The sequence below is a fragment of the Eucyclogobius newberryi genome, unplaced genomic scaffold (genome assembly GCF_026437365.1).
Source record: "Eucyclogobius newberryi isolate DKJ021-1_F unplaced genomic scaffold, fEucNew1.0.hap1 SCAF_6, whole genome shotgun sequence".
Taxonomy (NCBI): domain Eukaryota; kingdom Metazoa; phylum Chordata; class Actinopteri; order Gobiiformes; family Gobiidae; genus Eucyclogobius; species Eucyclogobius newberryi.
This window is the reverse complement of record NW_027316278.1, coordinates 27,685,463-27,702,324: the sequence shown is the minus strand read 5'-3', so window position 1 is coordinate 27,702,324 and position 16,862 is coordinate 27,685,463. Positions and strand designations below refer to the sequence as shown.

At 42.3% G+C, this 16,862-nt stretch overlaps 2 protein-coding genes across 2 annotated transcripts; one reads left to right on the top strand and one right to left on the bottom strand.

Annotated features, from left to right (window-relative positions):
* The first annotated feature begins 57 nt into the window (after positions 1–57).
* On the top strand, positions 58–7,637 carry LOC140347184 (phospholipid phosphatase 1-like). The gene is made up of 7 exons (XM_072433545.1): positions 58–148; positions 387–586; positions 1,843–1,994; positions 2,562–2,842; positions 6,436–6,493; positions 6,624–6,800; positions 7,417–7,637. The coding sequence occupies exons 1-7, from the start codon at positions 126–128 to the stop codon at positions 7,543–7,545; spliced, it is 1,020 nt and encodes a 339-aa protein (XP_072289646.1). The 5' UTR covers positions 58–125; the 3' UTR covers positions 7,546–7,637.
* Positions 7,638–9,907: 2,270 nt separating this feature from the next.
* On the bottom strand, positions 9,908–13,186 carry atp5fa1 (ATP synthase F1 subunit alpha). The gene is made up of 11 exons (XM_072434191.1): positions 13,014–13,186; positions 12,476–12,551; positions 11,981–12,150; positions 11,725–11,898; positions 11,478–11,644; positions 11,109–11,409; positions 10,809–11,033; positions 10,630–10,737; positions 10,415–10,559; positions 10,192–10,342; positions 9,908–10,102 (listed from the first exon to the last, which is right to left on the bottom strand). The coding sequence occupies exons 1-11, from the start codon at positions 13,071–13,073 to the stop codon at positions 10,024–10,026; spliced, it is 1,656 nt and encodes a 551-aa protein (XP_072290292.1). The 5' UTR covers positions 13,074–13,186; the 3' UTR covers positions 9,908–10,023.
* Positions 13,187–16,862: the final 3,676 nt, after the last annotated feature.

Below are 16,862 nucleotides of genomic sequence, written 5' to 3'. Positions count from 1 at the left end.
CCTAAATACAGCGCCGTCAGTTTGCCGAGTTCCCCGGTAACACACGCACACATACACACACGGTCTCGCGTCTGGACTCGGATACGCGCTTATGAGCTGAAGCGTCCGCCACGGCTCGCGCTACGATGAACTTTGACACCTTTAACGGGTGAGAGGTTTGTTCTCGTGTTAGACTAGTGCATATAGCTATAGTTTGTGGTGTTTCCGTAGCGCTCCGTCTCGTGTCTGTGCAGTGACGTGACGTGAAGTGGGACATCCCCGAATAGAGCGCGCGACAGAGACCGCGGCGCCCTCCTCCTCCTCCTCTTCTTCTCCCCCCCACAGAAAGTACAATCAGTGCAATGACGCGGCCGCTGCTGCTCTATTTAACTCTTGTGCGCGAATAGCGAGACATGTGCGCCCGATAGGCAGCGGCTGGTCTCGCCCAAACCCACCCGGAGGACCCTCACCAGGAACGACAGCCGGCGGAGGATCGCGTTTGCCCGCGCGGAGCAGCAGCAGCAGCCGAGAGCGAAACGACTGCGCGACATGTTCGAAGCCTCCGGGATCCCGCTGGTCCTCCTGGATGTCAGCTCGCTCGTCCTCGGTAAGCCCCCGCTGCCTTTTTTGAGCCTGTCAAAAAGTGCCACAGACAGTTATTTTTACACCATTGGCTCAGTCGAAAGTCAATTGCGCAGGAAGCTTTTTTTAACGTTGAAATGGAAACTATCCCCGTGACTTTTATTCCCGTATTATACAGCTTCGGAAAGTAAACAAACGTGTAATGTATGACACCGCAGGAATGAACTGCTCGTGCAATCTTTACAAGGACTTTGAACCTGAAGCTAATAATACAAGGCAAGTTGTGACAAATTGCTCTGTACACAATGATAATGATGTCATTGGCACCTATTTTGTTTAGAATCAGAATAAGAATCAGAAATGGCCATTGTCAATGAACAGAATTCACAAACATAGGAACTTGATTCGGTGCAACTTGAAACGATGAACAATGATAACACAACCTATATAAGTCGAAATGAGTCAGTGCTTTGCGGTTGTTGACTATACATGGGCATGGTAGTTGGATGCACAGTTGTTTTAATTGCTAGTTTCCAATTGGCAAATTGCCCTGCACACAATGATGATGATGGAATTGGCACTTATTTTGTTGAGTCAGTGCTTTGTGGTTGCTGACTGTACATGGGCATGATAGTTGGATGCATAATGGCTTTAATGGGTAATTGTTGGCAAATACTGTTAAAATGCCATTGTGGACAAATAGGACAATAAACACGAAAGAATGAAACGTTTTGAGTGTTGGCAAAACGAGATTAATGAAAGTCATTCCACTGTTTTGTCTGATTTGCCTAAATACACGTTACAAAGACATGATATGTGTAACTTAACACCTCTGTTCCAAACTGGTTCAGCCCTCTTTTCCAAGCAACACTTCACTATCAACTTTACAAATGGAAAACTGTTTGCGTCATGTTTATATTGAACTCCTCATTTGATGCTATAAAACAAGGCGGCACAATGTATCACTTGACTTGGTGCGATTATGAAACCGCAAAGGCTCCATTTCAATAGATTATCCTCTGCAAAGAACCAAATAGGTTGTGTCTTTTTGGAGACAAATCTGGCTGTACTTTTACTTTACACCTCAGACATGCTCTGAAATTCATGTCATTCTTGTCCAAGTTTGATAGTTCATATTTTAAAATGTTAATTAACGCTCCCGAAGTTTACAATGCGCACTCCGAACAGAAGCCTACTTTTTTGTCGAACTCTATTGCAAATCTAATGGCAATACTCGCTGTATCCTAAAGTCCATTTTCTTTGTTGTCTTTCTTCTGACAGTCGCACTACCATTTCTTATCCTCACTACTCAACACTACCACTTCAATCGAGGATTCTTCTGCAGCGATGAATCCATCCGATATCCACTCAAGGAGGAGACGATATCCTACCAGCTGCTTGGAGGAGTTCTGATCCCATTTTCGTTGATCGTGGCAAGTATAACGTTGTCTGTTTATCGGCTAAAGGTGCACCGTGTAACTTCTCTGGTAGAAGGTCTCCCATGTGCTTGTCTCGTAGATATGTTCTTGCTCTATCTGTATTACTCCAGTGTTTTGATTTTGGGTTTTGATCTGAAACCATAGCCCGTCTCTCCGATTTACGATATTGTCCGTTCGTGTCTAAACAAACATGTAAGTTTACAAGTTAAACAGGGGGAGACAATTGAGAAATTGAGATGATTTACTACACTGTCAATCTGAGGTAAAAGAAGTTTATAGTATGGTATATTTTGTTCATAAATTAGCGGCTGTGGTTCGAAGTTAGGAGGTCTTTTTTAGGCCCCTGTATGGACCCGATTCCAGAGCCTTCTGTATTCAAACATAATGTAGGAGGAAGTGCTGGTCATGCTAATACATTGCTAAATTCCTGGATAAACGATAGCATCTCAATGGCGACGAGGAAGTGTCAGAAAAGTTAGATAGTGCACCTTTTTAATGACACCAGTCCAACCTTTCCCTTTGACATTTCCAACTTGTTTTTCACCACTCCTGTGTTTGCAGGTTGTGTGCGGTGAGTGCCTTTCTGTTTACCTGTCCCGCATCAGGAACCATTCTTCGGGGATGAGATATGTAGTGTGTGTCTACAAAGCCGTGGGGAGTTACATCTTCGGAGCTGCAGCCAGCCAATCGCTGACCGATTTAACCAAGAACTCTATTGGACGCTTGCGGCCCAACTTCCTGGCCGTATGCAACCCGTCCTGGGACAAGATCAACTGCAAGACCGGGGTCTATATCGAGAACTTCACCTGCACTGGAGAGCCATCTCTGGTGGATGATGCCAGGTATTGAAATCAAAATGTAAAGCGAGTTGATAAGTGCAGCCCAGATTTTTATGGCTTTGTCCTGCTCTGTAAAGTATTTGGGGAAAAAGGATTCCCAGATACTAATCGATACTATAACTAAAACTAAAACCTTTGCCTGAATAGTTTTAAAATGGTCTTTATCTGTTATTATTGGAACTATAATGTACGATGAGTACATTATACGAGGATAAGGGCCAACAAAAAACAAACAAACGCTGCACTACGAGAATAATGTAATTAATTAATGAGAAAAAAGACGTTAATTGATGAGAAAAAAAGTTGAAGTCAGAAAAAAGTCAATAAACTAAAATTAAATAACAAGAAAAAAGTCATTAAATAACGAGAAAAAAGTCGTAGTTTAGTGGCCGATTCAAAGTGACTTGAGCAGTTCACTTTCAGCACCACGGTCAGGACGCACAAGAACGGGCTTGGATGAGTTGACAGTTTAGAACTACATAAAAGCCTGAAATAGATGTTGAAGTGTTTCCTGGCCTTTAAAACAAGGTCTTACGTGTGTGTTTATTACAAGACAAGACACTGCGTTTAGCAGCACCTTTCCTGTTACGCATCATTCACAAAATGTAGGATAAACCCTTTACTTGCTCCATGGTGTAGCTGTAGTGCATCATGGGCTCAAACACCAGCCGTGCTCCGTGCCACAGCTGCCCGGAGACAGGAGGAGCAGCCTCTCTGTTATAGTCACACGTTCTCTGCTCCTCTAAGTTGATTCTCTACGTGGGAACTTTGCATACAGTCACTCTTCTCACGTGCTCATTGTGTGCACTTAAGTTTTATGCCCGGTTTCTAACCTTTTGTCATCCTTTGGACAAACTCGGTAAAACACACAGAACACAAAACATCCGTCTGACGCCCAGATCGTGTTTGGCACAGCCAAAAAGCGATATATTTTACGCACACACATCATCCATACATCATCCATACATCATCCATACATCACCCATACATCACCCATACATCACCCATACATCACCCATACATCACCCATACATCACCCATACATCATGGCATGAGCTCCAACACACACGAGCGCCCTACACCCGAGTACATAATTTTACAGGTCCAGGACCTGACATGGGGGCACTGCACCGGGGAAATGATTGTTTGTAATGTCTAAAATCATAAAGATCGACATATATTGTGGGCTTTTGTATTCACTTTTAACCAAGCGCCATTTACGTCCTGGCAGTGGCGTGTTTGTGTAATGAAGACTCCACAGATGCATTTGACTCAGTGCAGATCAGCTTCATAGCTTTATACTCAGCTCGTCCGAGGGTTCTGGGAATGAGCAGCAGGATGAGGCTGAAGCTATTGATATCCGGGGTGAGAGCAGAGACTGTAAGGTGATCATAAAGCTTGCACAGGATAGTGCATCCTTTAAGGAGTGGAATTCAGTGGCATTGTCAAAGAGCCTAACTGTAGCTGTGGGAGTGATCAAGAGTGCGAGTGTCCTTAGAGATGGCTCGCTGCTGGTCGTGTGCAAGGACGCGGCTCAGCAACGGAAGGCGATTGGAACTAAACGTCTGGGTGGAAAGGACATTCTTGTGTCTAATGCTGAAAGAAACACGGTCAGAGGAGTTATCGTAGGTGTCCCTACGGCGACGTCTGTGGATGAAGTTAAGGAGAATTTGACTGGAGCTACGGTGGTGGACGCTAGGCGGTTGACCCGGTCTGGGGTAAGATGTGACAGCTTGTCGGTAATGGTAACACTTGAAGGGAGGTGCCTGCCTAGTAAGGTGTTCATTGGGTACATGTGCTATAGCGTCAGGCCATATGTTCCGCCGCCCCTGCGTTGCTTTAAGTGCCAGCGCTTTGGGCATATTGCAGCGGTCTGTAGAGGGAGGCAAAGGTGTGGTAAATGTGCAGGAGATCATGAGTATGGGAAGTGTGACGTGGGTGCAAAACTGAAGTGCTGTAACTGTGGGGAAGAACATAGCTCTGCCTACGGGGGATGCAGGTTTAGCAAAAGAGCTGCTGAGGTGCAGAAAATAAAGGTCTCTCAAGGTATATCCTATGCAGATGCAGTCAAGAAAGTTTCAAGTAACGAGTTTAGAGTAAATACAGAGAGAGGAGCCAGCGCTGCTCCCAGCCAGGGCGAAATGAGAAAGGCCAGCGTGGCTCCCAAGAAGTGTGAAGGTTTCAAGAGTGGAGGTCCCAAGTGTGCAGGTTCCAGAATTAATGAGAATACCCTGGTTGTGGATAGAGAGGATTTTGTACTCTTTATGGTGGATGTTGTAAACTGTGCTGCTCAGACTCAAAGCAGAACTGAAAGGATCAGGATCATTGCTAAAGCTGCAGGGAGATTCCTTGGAACAAAGGAGCTTGATTGGGCAGATATAGAAAACAGGCTAAAGGCGCTAAATGGGAGTCCGAGTGATGGGGGTCTGCTTGTGGGGAGTCAGAGTGATCAGAGTGACGAGATGAGGGTGGGGGTGGTCTCCTGTCCTCGTCCAGTCTCGTAGACGCACGGCTACCAAGCGGCGACATCAGTGGACATATTAAAGCCTATAGAATGAAGCCTGAAGAATAAAGCTGTACGGTGGAAGCACCGAACGTAAAACCGGAGATTCGGATCGGCGCCGGTGCGTTTATACAAAGGAGGAACTCATGAAACTGCGGAAAACCATCGTCTTACCCGGAGATCGTCACGTTATCCCGGCGGACATCCTAATTTTTTCCCTCCATCCCTTGTTGGGAAATGGGAGGTTTGTCTATAGGAGTTTTTGTTTTATAAGAGTTCTTCTATTGAGAGTGTTTTTTAAACTTCCTATATTCTGTGATCTGTCCTTTTCCTCTGTATCTACTGCGTTGTATCAATGAAATTTCCCCATGTGTGGACAATAAAGGATTATCTTATCTTATGATTTAGTTGACAAACCATATATTTGCAACTTTCTTACTCATTCTATTTATTTATAAGTATTATTTGTTATTCTAGGCATCTTAGCAAGGACATTACTCCAGCAAAAACATTGTAGATCATTCAGTTATTTGTGTAAAATTATGGCATGACCCATTGAAATTCTGTACTTTTTTTCTTAAAGTTTAAAAAAAAGTATAAATGTCACAATCAAAACGATCTGTAAAATGGTGTCATGTTGTTTTGTCTAGACTGTGTTTTGCTGGCTTGCAAATACCAGCTTATATAAAGCTGACTCTGTGTACTGTGTTTGAATAGATTTAATAGGATAAGCCAAAAAGAAAAAAAAGTGTTGCCTTGATGCTGTTAATAATTTGAATTACAGAACTATATCCTATCTATTGGTACACGCTATAATAGTGGAGATAGGAACTTAATGATGTCATCTTTCCATTGAGATTACTTCCTGTATTTTCGACATAATACACCCTTGTTGTTTGTGCCTTCAGGCTTGGTTACTTTGGAATATTAGGGTCATGCTCAACCATTTATACACAAGTCTGCATTTTTTACGCGCCAAAGAAAACAACAGCCACGTGAATGGGTCTCTAAGCACTGTACCAGAATGAAAGAAATGTTACACTGCACAATCATTGGTTTCATAATTAAGTGATATAATTTTGGTCTGTTGCAGGCTTTCGTTTTACTCCGGCCATTCATCGTTTTCGATGTACTGCATGATGTTTCTTGTTGTAAGTTATTTTGGTACATTTCCATTGACTAATAGTTATAGTTATAGCAATAGTTATTATACACAGACATTATGACTTTGCTCCACAGGCCTCTATACAATACTGATGTTTTTCCTTTGGTCTACTGCAGTTGTACATTCAAGCCAGGCTGAAATCAAACTGGACCAGGCTCCTGCGCCCCACCTTCCAGTTTTTCCTGATTGCGGCTGCTCTTTACGTGGGACTGTCCCGAGTGTCTGACTACAAGCACCACTGGAGTGACGTGCTGACTGGACTCCTGCTGGGAGGACTGGTTGCCATTTTAAATGTAAGTTCAACACTGTTGATGGATGTTGATTTAACGATACACTATGCCACTTTTCTGGTGGGAGGGTCCACTACCTGCTTGTCTCCATGGCGACGCTTTAACGTTGACTCTAAAGTTTCACAGTCGTAGAGCATTAAACCTTTGTATCTTGTTACTGTGAGTAAGGTTGCCTCTCCACAGATCTGACCTGTAACCTGGTGGCACCACCTACTTGTCTCCATGCAGATACGTGTTTAATGCCATTCTGTGGACTGATGCCAGACCCTCCATCAAAAAAGTTACATACAATTCACCTTCGTAAACACAAAAAGTGAAATCGTTCAATGGGATTTAACATAAGATTGTGACTCTATTACAATATTGAAATAGTTTTACTCATAATACATTTGTAGATGTACATTTGTAAACATTTATTCTCAGAGTACCCGTCACAAATCAAACGCATGTGTTTTTTGCTGCGGCCTGGGGCAAAATGCAGAAGTAACTAACTACATTGCTCATGATCCTTTTCAGTTCAACTTGAAATTATTGCTCGCCCAACTTCCACTTGAAACCTTCCCACAGTAAAACAACAAATATACTGGGAAGTTCCAATTCTTCATTTTACTTTCTGCAGGTTGTTTGTGTGACTAACTTCTTCGAGCAGCCCATTGATCGAGCGGTGTCACAAGAAGAAGAGGCGGCCTCGCACACCAGTTTACAAGAAAACCCAGCAAGAGAAAACCACTACGGCAGCACGGAGTGAACCTCAAACGTGTTCCCACTCTCCAAAGAACTTCTGAATCACAGTTTGCCTTCAGCCGTACTGTGCGCACTACGGGTGACGAACCTTTCCACTATGTCATGACTTTTTTGTTTTGTGTTATTTGTTGATTTTATCGCGAGACAAACGCAAATCATGGTTGATTTACGGTTTATTTCCTGACAAAAACGCGACTCTATTTTTTTTCACTTTGCGGAAATGTGGTTACGAATGTACAGAAAGCTTGTGTTGCCATCGTGAATGAATGAATTCCTTTTGCCTCGTACATAATGATCATCTGTGTGCGCTTGCAGTGGCCCTGTAGAACCTGTGAAAATGTACACCCGGACTTCTGTAACCCAAAGAAGATTGACCCAAGAAATAATTTATTTTTTGCCTTAGACTAATAATTGGTGCTGGGGCGGTTGAATTATGTTTTATTGTTTTTAATATAATCATTGTAAGGATTTTAATTTTTACTACATGCAAATGCTGTACTTGTTTTGGTTTGAGCAATGCAACGATTAAATGGTGTTTTTATTTGAACAAAGTGTTAGATCATTATTGCACAACACAAAACCATCATCATAACTGGTTTTCATGGCAGTAAAAGGAGAAACTTGAGAAGTGCCGTGTGCGGACAATGCTTTGGGTGGGTCGGTCACTTTGTAGGCAAACCATTGAAACCACCAACATGCAAATACACAAAACTCAGGCAAGTCTGGCAGCTGGAGCTGCTTGAATGTGGAAATTATTCTCCATGTGTCTTAATGGAACATATTTACGTTCTGTCATAGACTAACTTGTAGAATAATAAACTTATTATTTTACTTATGTTTTTGCAGTCTTCTACTTTTAGATTATTTCATTTTTTTATATATCTAGATTTACCAATGGCACTTTGCTTAAGGGGCTGTTTCTAAACATCAGAGACAGGTTATTTTCCCAGCAAACAGGTGCCACCAAGGCCAGAGCTTATGGTTGCAATCCAATTATACACAGGACAGGCATAGGTGAGACAAGTCACATTCCCATAACGTCTTAGGCGTCAATAACGTTAAATAAAATATAGCGTTTCCCAGCCTCAGAGTTTATGTACTTGTGAAATCTGTGCCTGTGTCTCAACTTTTACATTTTTAAGAATGTGCATTTTATAAACTCTCACAGGAAAACCAATGAGATGTCTTGTTTGCTGAAGTTACGTGACATGAGGTAATTGAATTTGGATACAAAGAGTTATTTTGTCAGACTGAATGTAGTAGACCCAAATTTGACAATATATTTGACAACTATGTAAGAAAAAAAAATACAACCACTGAAAAAATAACTTGATTCCATTTGAGTAGTCTGGGATGAGATATTTAGTACTAAAATAACTTGGCAGGTGCTTTGTGCAGTGTTTATTTGAATACATAAATCTGTCATCATACACATTAATCTGGACATTTCCCGGTATGTTTTTTTTTAAGAAAACCTTGGTGTCCTGCAATGGGACAATTTCAGTGTTGCATTCCAAAGTAGCAAACAATTAAAAAAGGATTAAAAATAAATACAAGATGAAGCACTGAGTCCATCTTACCATTTAAAACTGTTCTATTGTGCACCATTTCTATGCAGTCCAGTTCCTCCTTGGAGCATGGTCCTTGTCACTGACCTCCACAATAGTCTGCATTCACAGCTGTCCTTCTGTCACATGGCGCACTAATAGGCCAAGAGTAGAAGGGAGATTACACTCACCCAATAGCTACTGTAAACATTTTGGACCATGCCATTTAATAAATCACATTTTAAGCCCACTAGTAATTTCTATCTCGTTTGTAATTGTGATCGGAGAAACCAGGTAATTAATTTTATCCAAGGCGTTTGCATTTAGAATAGCAAAAGGGACAATAGTGTTAGTTTGATTTTTCCTTCTACTTAAGTTCATATATCACTAAGCTCAAATCAAACATTTTAATTCTAGTTTGAATGTTCCCTAACCTTCAAAAGGCCCAGACTACGCAATGGCAGTAACCTCTACTGGAGTTTTGATTCTTTCCAAAGGACAGTGTATGGTCACTTTGTCCATGTATACATGGTGCATATTGACAAGTGGGACAAAGAGAATAAAACCAATTAGGCTTGTTTTAGAGTATAATTTATTACCATTGTATCAAACACTCCATTTGGGCTAAAGCAAAGTAAACTGGGCCCAAACCTTCCTCACAGTCACAAGCTAATATCTTTAACATTTTATGGACAAATGTTTTTTTTCCCACAATAGAAGTCTGTCACTGAAATCTAAACATGTCTTTCATGGACCGTTCTACCTTTTGGAAATATGCTTTAAGGGCACAACCTCTACAATGAGCAGAATTTTGCAATCTTTAGGCTGTAAAATTTTATTTGGGGAAATCTGTACATGGAGGTTGTGGCCTTCACTGTGTCACAAATAATAACAGGAACAGGACAGGTTAAGCACACTGATCACAAGTGCTTCGTTTACTCAAAGCTGGACAAGAAGTTCAGAACAACCTGCTTCAATTTAGCATCTGATGTCTCTGAAATTTGACCGTCGGCCCTGGATGGTAAAAAAAAAAAAAAAATTAAAATGGGGGTGTCTCAATATGTCACATGAAGAAAATTGTTTAATAGGGAAACAAACCCTACCGGATTGCTGAAAGCAGGTCCTGGTGCTGGCTGAGGACATGCTGCAGGAAAGCAGTCTCAAACCTTGTGATCTTGCTAGGCTCCATTTTGTCAAGGTAACCTCTGACACCAGCGTAGATGACAGTTACCTGCTCTTCAATAGCCATAGGACCTACAAGTAGACACAGGGATTACAATCTGAACACAACTACTATGTAAATTCAGATGAAATGCCCGTACTTACAGTACTGTCCCTGCTTGAGCAGCTCGGTTAACCGAACACCTCTGTTAAGCAGCTGCTGAGTGGCAGCGTCCAAGTCAGATCCAAACTGAGCGAAGGCTGCCACCTCACGGTACTGGGCCAGCTCTAGCTTCATGGTACCAGCCACCTACATAGCAACACATTTCAATAAGTTTAACATTATAACAGTCACTTAAAATGTAAGTAGGCAAACATACCTGCTTCATAGCCTTGGTCTGGGCAGCGGAGCCTACTCTGGACACAGATAAACCTACATTGATAGCTGGACGAATACCCTTGTAGAACAACTCTGTCTCCAAGAAGATCTAGAGCAGAGTCAAATTGTCAGCACAGCAGTAAATTAAACACATTTTTAGTCAAAAGGTGCTCAACAAACCTGCCCGTCAGTAATGGAGATGACATTAGTAGGGATATAGGCAGACACATCACCAGCCTGGGTCTCAATCACAGGAAGGGCAGTGAGGGAGCCGCCGCCGAAGTTGTCGTTCATCTTGGCGGCTCTCTCCAGCAGACGGGAATGCAGGTAGAACACATCACCGGGATAAGCCTCACGACCAGGAGGACGACGCAGCAGCAGGGACATCTGACGGTAGGCAACAGCCTAAGAGAGCAAACGAAGAAGAGTCAACACATTCTCCCAATATCAGCCTTTAGACATTACGTTAGGAGGGCTCACCTGCTTGGACAAATCATCATAAATGATGAGGGCGTGTTTGCCATTGTCTCTGAAGTACTCTCCCATGGAGCAGCCAGAGTACGGGGCCAAGTACTGCAGAGGAGCGGCATCAGAGGCAGTAGCAGACACTACAATGGTGTACTCCATGGCATGAGCGTCAGTCAACCTCTTCACCAGCTGAGCCACAGTGGACCTCTTCTGTCCAATGGCCACATAGATACAGTACAGCTTCTTCTTTTCATCAGTTCCATCATTGAACCGCTTCTGGTTGATAATGGTATCAATGGCAATGGCAGTTTTTCTGAAGATACAAAAGTGAATGGTTAAAAAAAAATGTCTTTCTTTAATGCCCTTTCCAAAAGTTCTTACCCAGTCTGCCTGTCACCAATAATCAGCTCTCGCTGGCCTCTACCGATGGGAACCAAACTGTCCACAGCCTTGATACCAGTCTGCATGGGCTCCCTCACAGAGATACGGGGGATGATACCAGGGGCCTTCAGACCCACACGTCTGCGCTCGGAGGCACCCAGGGGACCCTTGATGAATTAAATGGGGAACATGTGATCCTCTAGTCATTGAAATGATCCAAATTGTAAAATTAAGTTCAGGCACAAACCTTTCCATCAATGGCATTTCCCAGAGCATCCACTACACGGCCCAGCAGCTCCACTCCAACAGGAACATCCACAATGGCTCCAGTTCTCTTGACAACATCACCTTCTTTGATGAGTTTGTCATTACCAAAGACCACAACACCAACATTGTCAGGCTCCAAGTTCAGAGACATGCCCTAATAAAAAAATATATACAAAGAAAATTCTGTGTCAAGTTTCCATGTTTAAATCATGTGTGCAACAGCTTGTTTATCATACCTTCAGTCCTGAGGAGAACTCTACCATCTCCTCAGCCTGGACGTTCCTCAGGCCGTACACCCTGGCAATACCGTCACCAATGGACAGCACACGTCCAGTCTCCTCCAAATCAGCAGAAGTGTCTGCTCCCATGATCTTCTCTTCCAGGATGGAGGACACCTCCGCTGTGCCTGGAAAAACCAAATGTGTTTTCAGTCCTACAAGTTGGCCGGCGCAAAATAAGCATTGTTTTCAATTGCTATGACCTCAAAAGTTTAAAAACATAAACATGCCTATTCAAATTAAAAGCTGCAACTGATCATTTAAAAGAAAAAAAAAACTTTTTTTAATCAATGATGAATTTCAAATAGTGAATCATTTGAAAGGCAGGGTCTTTGTAAACTTTGAAAGACATGGCAAAATGGCTGACGTCGAGTTGAATCATAATTTTGTGTTGAAATGATCAAAAGGCATTTGGTTGTAAATAGTCATGAGTCTAATGTTGTCTTTCCTCACCGGTTTTCTGCAGCCATGGTCTGTGTGTGTGGAGGTGGTTGACCCCAACGCAGACAGCGGGGATCGTCTTTGAGACCTACGGTCAATGACAGACTTTAATTGAATGCATTTACAAAACAAACTAATAATGCACATGAAGCCTTTTAAATGCGCAGTCACAGTGTTGCAAAAACTTCCGTGCGACGCAGAGAGGGTGCGCTTCATGCTTTCTGACCTTCACATGGCTGAATGGGCCGTTAGCATTTAGCAATGTTAGCTTTATCGCAAAGTCCTAATGGGTTTGCCCCGAACACTCGAAACAATCGGTCTGGTTCAAGGGCAAACGGCAAAATACGAAACATTTCAAGAATTTTGACACTGCAGATTGCACGATGCATCACAGAAAGATTTCAGGGTGACTTGTACGCAATGTCCCATATGACAGGTTAGCTTTAGCTTGCGCGGCCTGCGACATTGCCCTTAACGTGATGCAAAAAACTGCAATACTTAACCATAAATAACCACCACCAAACACCCAGAAGTTGAATGAAGCACTTACAAATCCAGCTCTTCTTGGCAGAGCTCTGGCCAAAGCTGAAGCAACCCTCACGGTCAGCATGTTGTCAGTGTGCAAATGACCTGTCCTCCGCTGTTCCTCTGTGAGAAGAGTGAGAAAAGTGTAATGGCTGAATGAACCTTCTTCTATTTATGTCAAAGCTGTGGCGCTGTGCCGCTGCCTGCACAATACTGCCCCCATACGTCTTGGAGGTGAAACAAGAGTACTTCGTCTGTAAATAGTTTATCTTTAAAATAAGTTGTAAAAGAAAATAAATACAATTATAGTCACAAAAAAGCTCTTTTATTGATAGGTTTCAGATGATACTTTATATTGGCCAGTAATAATAAATACAAATGGGAGACAGCTAAAATGTATTTAGTTAAAATTCACATACACACACACAACAAGTCTTCAAGGTCACTCATAAAAATGAGAAAATTCACACAACCATAATTGGAAGCAAAACTGAAGTGGTGTATAATGTTATTTCAGTAGAGTAAGGATTATTGCAAGAATATTGTTTTAATTTTTAGTTAATTTAACTTTTAGTTTATTTAAACTTTTAATTTATTTAACTTTTAATGCAGCTAAAATTTGTATCCCCATCCTTTGTAATTGACAACTACCCTTGAAATTCAAAAGCATTTTTTGTTATACTATAAAAACCATTAGCATTTAGATCTGATATAAATTATTAATTGAATATATAATGGTTTACTTGAATTTCTCTTCAGTCGCCTTGTCTCCAAAATTTTCAACATTTTGATGACATAGCATAAATTCAGGGTCTGTCTATGACTGTCACAGTGATGAACATCTAGCATTGTCATCTGCCATTGTCGATGAACAGAATTCACAAACATAGGAACTTGTTTTGGTGGTTCAGTGCAACAGAAAACAATGAACAATGATAAAACAACCTACATAAATCAAAAAGAAAAACAAATATAGCCGCAAGCGGCAATGATCGGCCCTCGCCACGCCGCCGCCACACCGCCGCCACGCCGCAAGAGGAGGGGGCGCTAACGCGCCCCAATTGTCCTTTTATCACGCCTACTGCTGAATCTGTAACGCTGTCACATGTTCTCCCCTTTGTTTTACCATCAAAAAGCAATTTTATTTTGAATTCTTGGCAAAATGTGCGGCTTTGCCGCACAGACACCGTGACTCTTTGAATGAAAATGTGGATAACTTTTGATGGTCCTGAAGATGAGTCTCACCAAATTTCAGGTTAATAGGGCTGACGCCCTGGGAGGAGTTTGTGAAAGTCTAAAGTGTAAACATGTTCTGGCCCCATTGGAATAACATGGGAGGTTTCGGTCATCGTTACGGCAACGCCATAACAATTATGACATGGGTCTCATTGACTTTTTTGATGGGGATGCTAAAATTGAGTTGTGTGTCAAATTTCATATAATTTCGCAAAACTAAACATTTAACCTCCATATAAAATCTGTAGGGGGCGCTGTGGCGCCAAATGAATTTATTTCACTTCAAGTAGGTTTAGGGCAAAGAGTTTAACAACTGATTCTAATTTGACGCAATTCGGACTTTATCTGCGCAAACGGCAGAAATTTTAAATATGGGAGATTTCTGAAATTTTAGTTACAGTTTGCGGCTTCGCCGCACAGAGACCGTGAGAGGTATCAATGTAATTTGGATAACTTTTGATGTCCCACTCCTCAGTAGCATTTTCACCAAATTTCAGCTTTTTAGGGCCAACGCCCTGGGAGGAGTTCGTAAAAGTACGACGTTTGGAAAGACTCCGAAGTCATGTTTAGCCATTTTTGAAGCAATATGGCCGACATTTGGTTCGGGGGACGGCGTTGCCGTAATAATATTTTTTACTTCTCTTGTCACCATCTACCTCTGCGCCAAATTTCATGATTCTACGATCAGATTTTTTTTGGGTCATTTCCCATCTCTCAATGCATTTTTGGTACATTTGGTGGCGCTGACGCGCCAATTTTTTTTATTTTAGAAAAGGGAAATAGCCAGAATGTAGAGAGGCACGATTTTTAGAGGTGTGCAAATTTTTGTGACTTTTCGTCAATGTTCACTGGGTGAAAAATAGGGGGGTTGGTCCCGAGAAGAAGAAGAAGAAGAAGAAAGAAAGAAAGAAAGAAAGAAAGAATAATATTCCGATGCGAAAACAATGTTTCCCATTTTTCAAATATCATAAACTATACATTTTCGGAAAGCGCTCGCGCTTTCCTACCTCATGGTGTGGGTCCCTGGTCACTGACGGGTACTTTCGATAATTTTGAGTGGGCTCCGCCCACTTTGTGTTTTTGGCCCTCTATACAGTAATAATGTTCAATTTTTGCATTACATGCTTATATGCACGGAACATGCAAGAGATGGGGAACGTATTCGTGAGCTACTTAGCGCAAATGAGTGCTTTATATGGGGATGACGACCGCGAATTCGCGGTCGTCATCCCAATGTAAAGTGCTCGTTTAGTGCGAACTTTTGCACGGGCTTCGCCCGTTTACAACGGTAATGTTCCATTTTCCTACAACTAATTAGTATGCACGGGGCGTGCATGAGTGGAGGAGTGCGTTAGTGAGTGTTTGGAAGTGGGCGAGCGCTTCGCGCTCGATTTCGTGCGCACTACGTGCGCACTTTCGCAGCCGTGCTTCGCACGGCCTTACGAGATTAATAGGCCTCTCGCCAGCTTGTGGCGCTCGGGCCTAATAACAAATATAGCCGCAAGCGGCAATGATCGGCCCTCGCCACGCCGCAAGAGGAGGGGGCGCTAACGCGCCCCAATTGTCCTTTTAGTACGCCTCCTGCTGAATCTGTGACACTGTCACATCTTCTCCCCTTTGTTTTACCATCAAAAAGCAATTTTATTTTGAATTCTTGGCAAGACAGCGTCAGACACCGTGACTCTTAGAATAAAAATGTGGATAACTTTTGATGGTCCACCCCTGAAGATGAGTCTCACCAAATTTCAGCTTTTTAGGGCTAACGCCCTGGAAGGAGTTCGTAAAAGTACGACGTTTGGAAAAACTCCCAAGTCATGTTTTGCCATTTTTGAAGCAATATGGCCGACATTTGGTTGGGCGGACGGCGTTGCCGTAATAATATTTTTTACTTCTCTTGTCACCATCTACCTCTGCGCCAAATTTCATGATTCTACGATCAGATTTTTTTTGGGTCATTTCCCATCTCTTACTGCATTTTTGGTACATTTGGGGGCGCTGATGTGCCAATTTTTTTTTATTTTAGAAAAAGGAAATAGCTAGAATGTAGAGAGGCACGATTTTTAGAGGTGTGCAAATTTTTGTGACTTTTCGTCAATGTTCACTGGGTGAAAAATAGGGGGGTTGGTCCCGAGAAGAAGAAGAAGAAGAAGAAGAAGAAGAAGAAGAAGAAGAAGAAGAAGAAGAAGAAGAAGAAGAAGAAGAAGAAGAAGACGAAAGAATAATATTCCGATGCGAAAACAATGTTTCCCATTTTTCAAATATCATAAACTATACATTTTCGGAAAGCGCTCGCGCTTTCCTACCTCATGGTGTGGGTCCCTGGTCACTGACGGGTACTTTCGTTAATTTTGAATGGGCTCCGCCCACTTTGTGTTTTTGACCCTCTATACAGTAATAATGTTCAATTTTTGCATTACATGCTTATATGCACGGAACATGCAAGAGATGAGGAACGTATTCGTGAGCTACTTAGCGCAAATTAGTGCTTTATATGGGGATCATCCCAATGTAAAGTGCTCGTTTAGTGCGCACTTTTGCACGGGCTTCGCCCGTTTACAACGGTAAAGTTCCATTTTCCTACTACTAATTAGTATGCACGGGGCGTGCGTGAGTGAAGGAGTGCGTTAGTGAGTGTTTG

Bases quoted from the DNA above. Each gene is read 5' to 3' on its own strand.
- LOC140347184 (XM_072433545.1), top strand. From the start codon at position 126: ATGAACTTTGACACCTTTAACGG. The intron at 149-386 runs GTGAGAGGTTTG...GTGCGCGAATAG, and splicing joins AACTTTGACACCTTTAACGG to CGAGACATGTGCGCCCGATA. The intron at 587-1,842 runs GTAAGCCCCCGC...TTCTTCTGACAG, and splicing joins TGTCAGCTCGCTCGTCCTCG to TCGCACTACCATTTCTTATC.
- atp5fa1 (XM_072434191.1), bottom strand. From the start codon at position 13,073: ATGCTGACCGTGAGGGTTGCTTCAGCTTTGGCCAGAGCTCTGCCAAGA. The intron at 11,645-11,724 runs GTTTGTGCCTGA...TAATTCATCAAG, and splicing joins GAAATGCCATTGATGGAAAG to GGTCCCCTGGGTGCCTCCGA. The intron at 11,034-11,108 runs GTGAGCCCTCCT...TTGCTCTCTTAG, and splicing joins ATGATGATTTGTCCAAGCAG to GCTGTTGCCTACCGTCAGAT.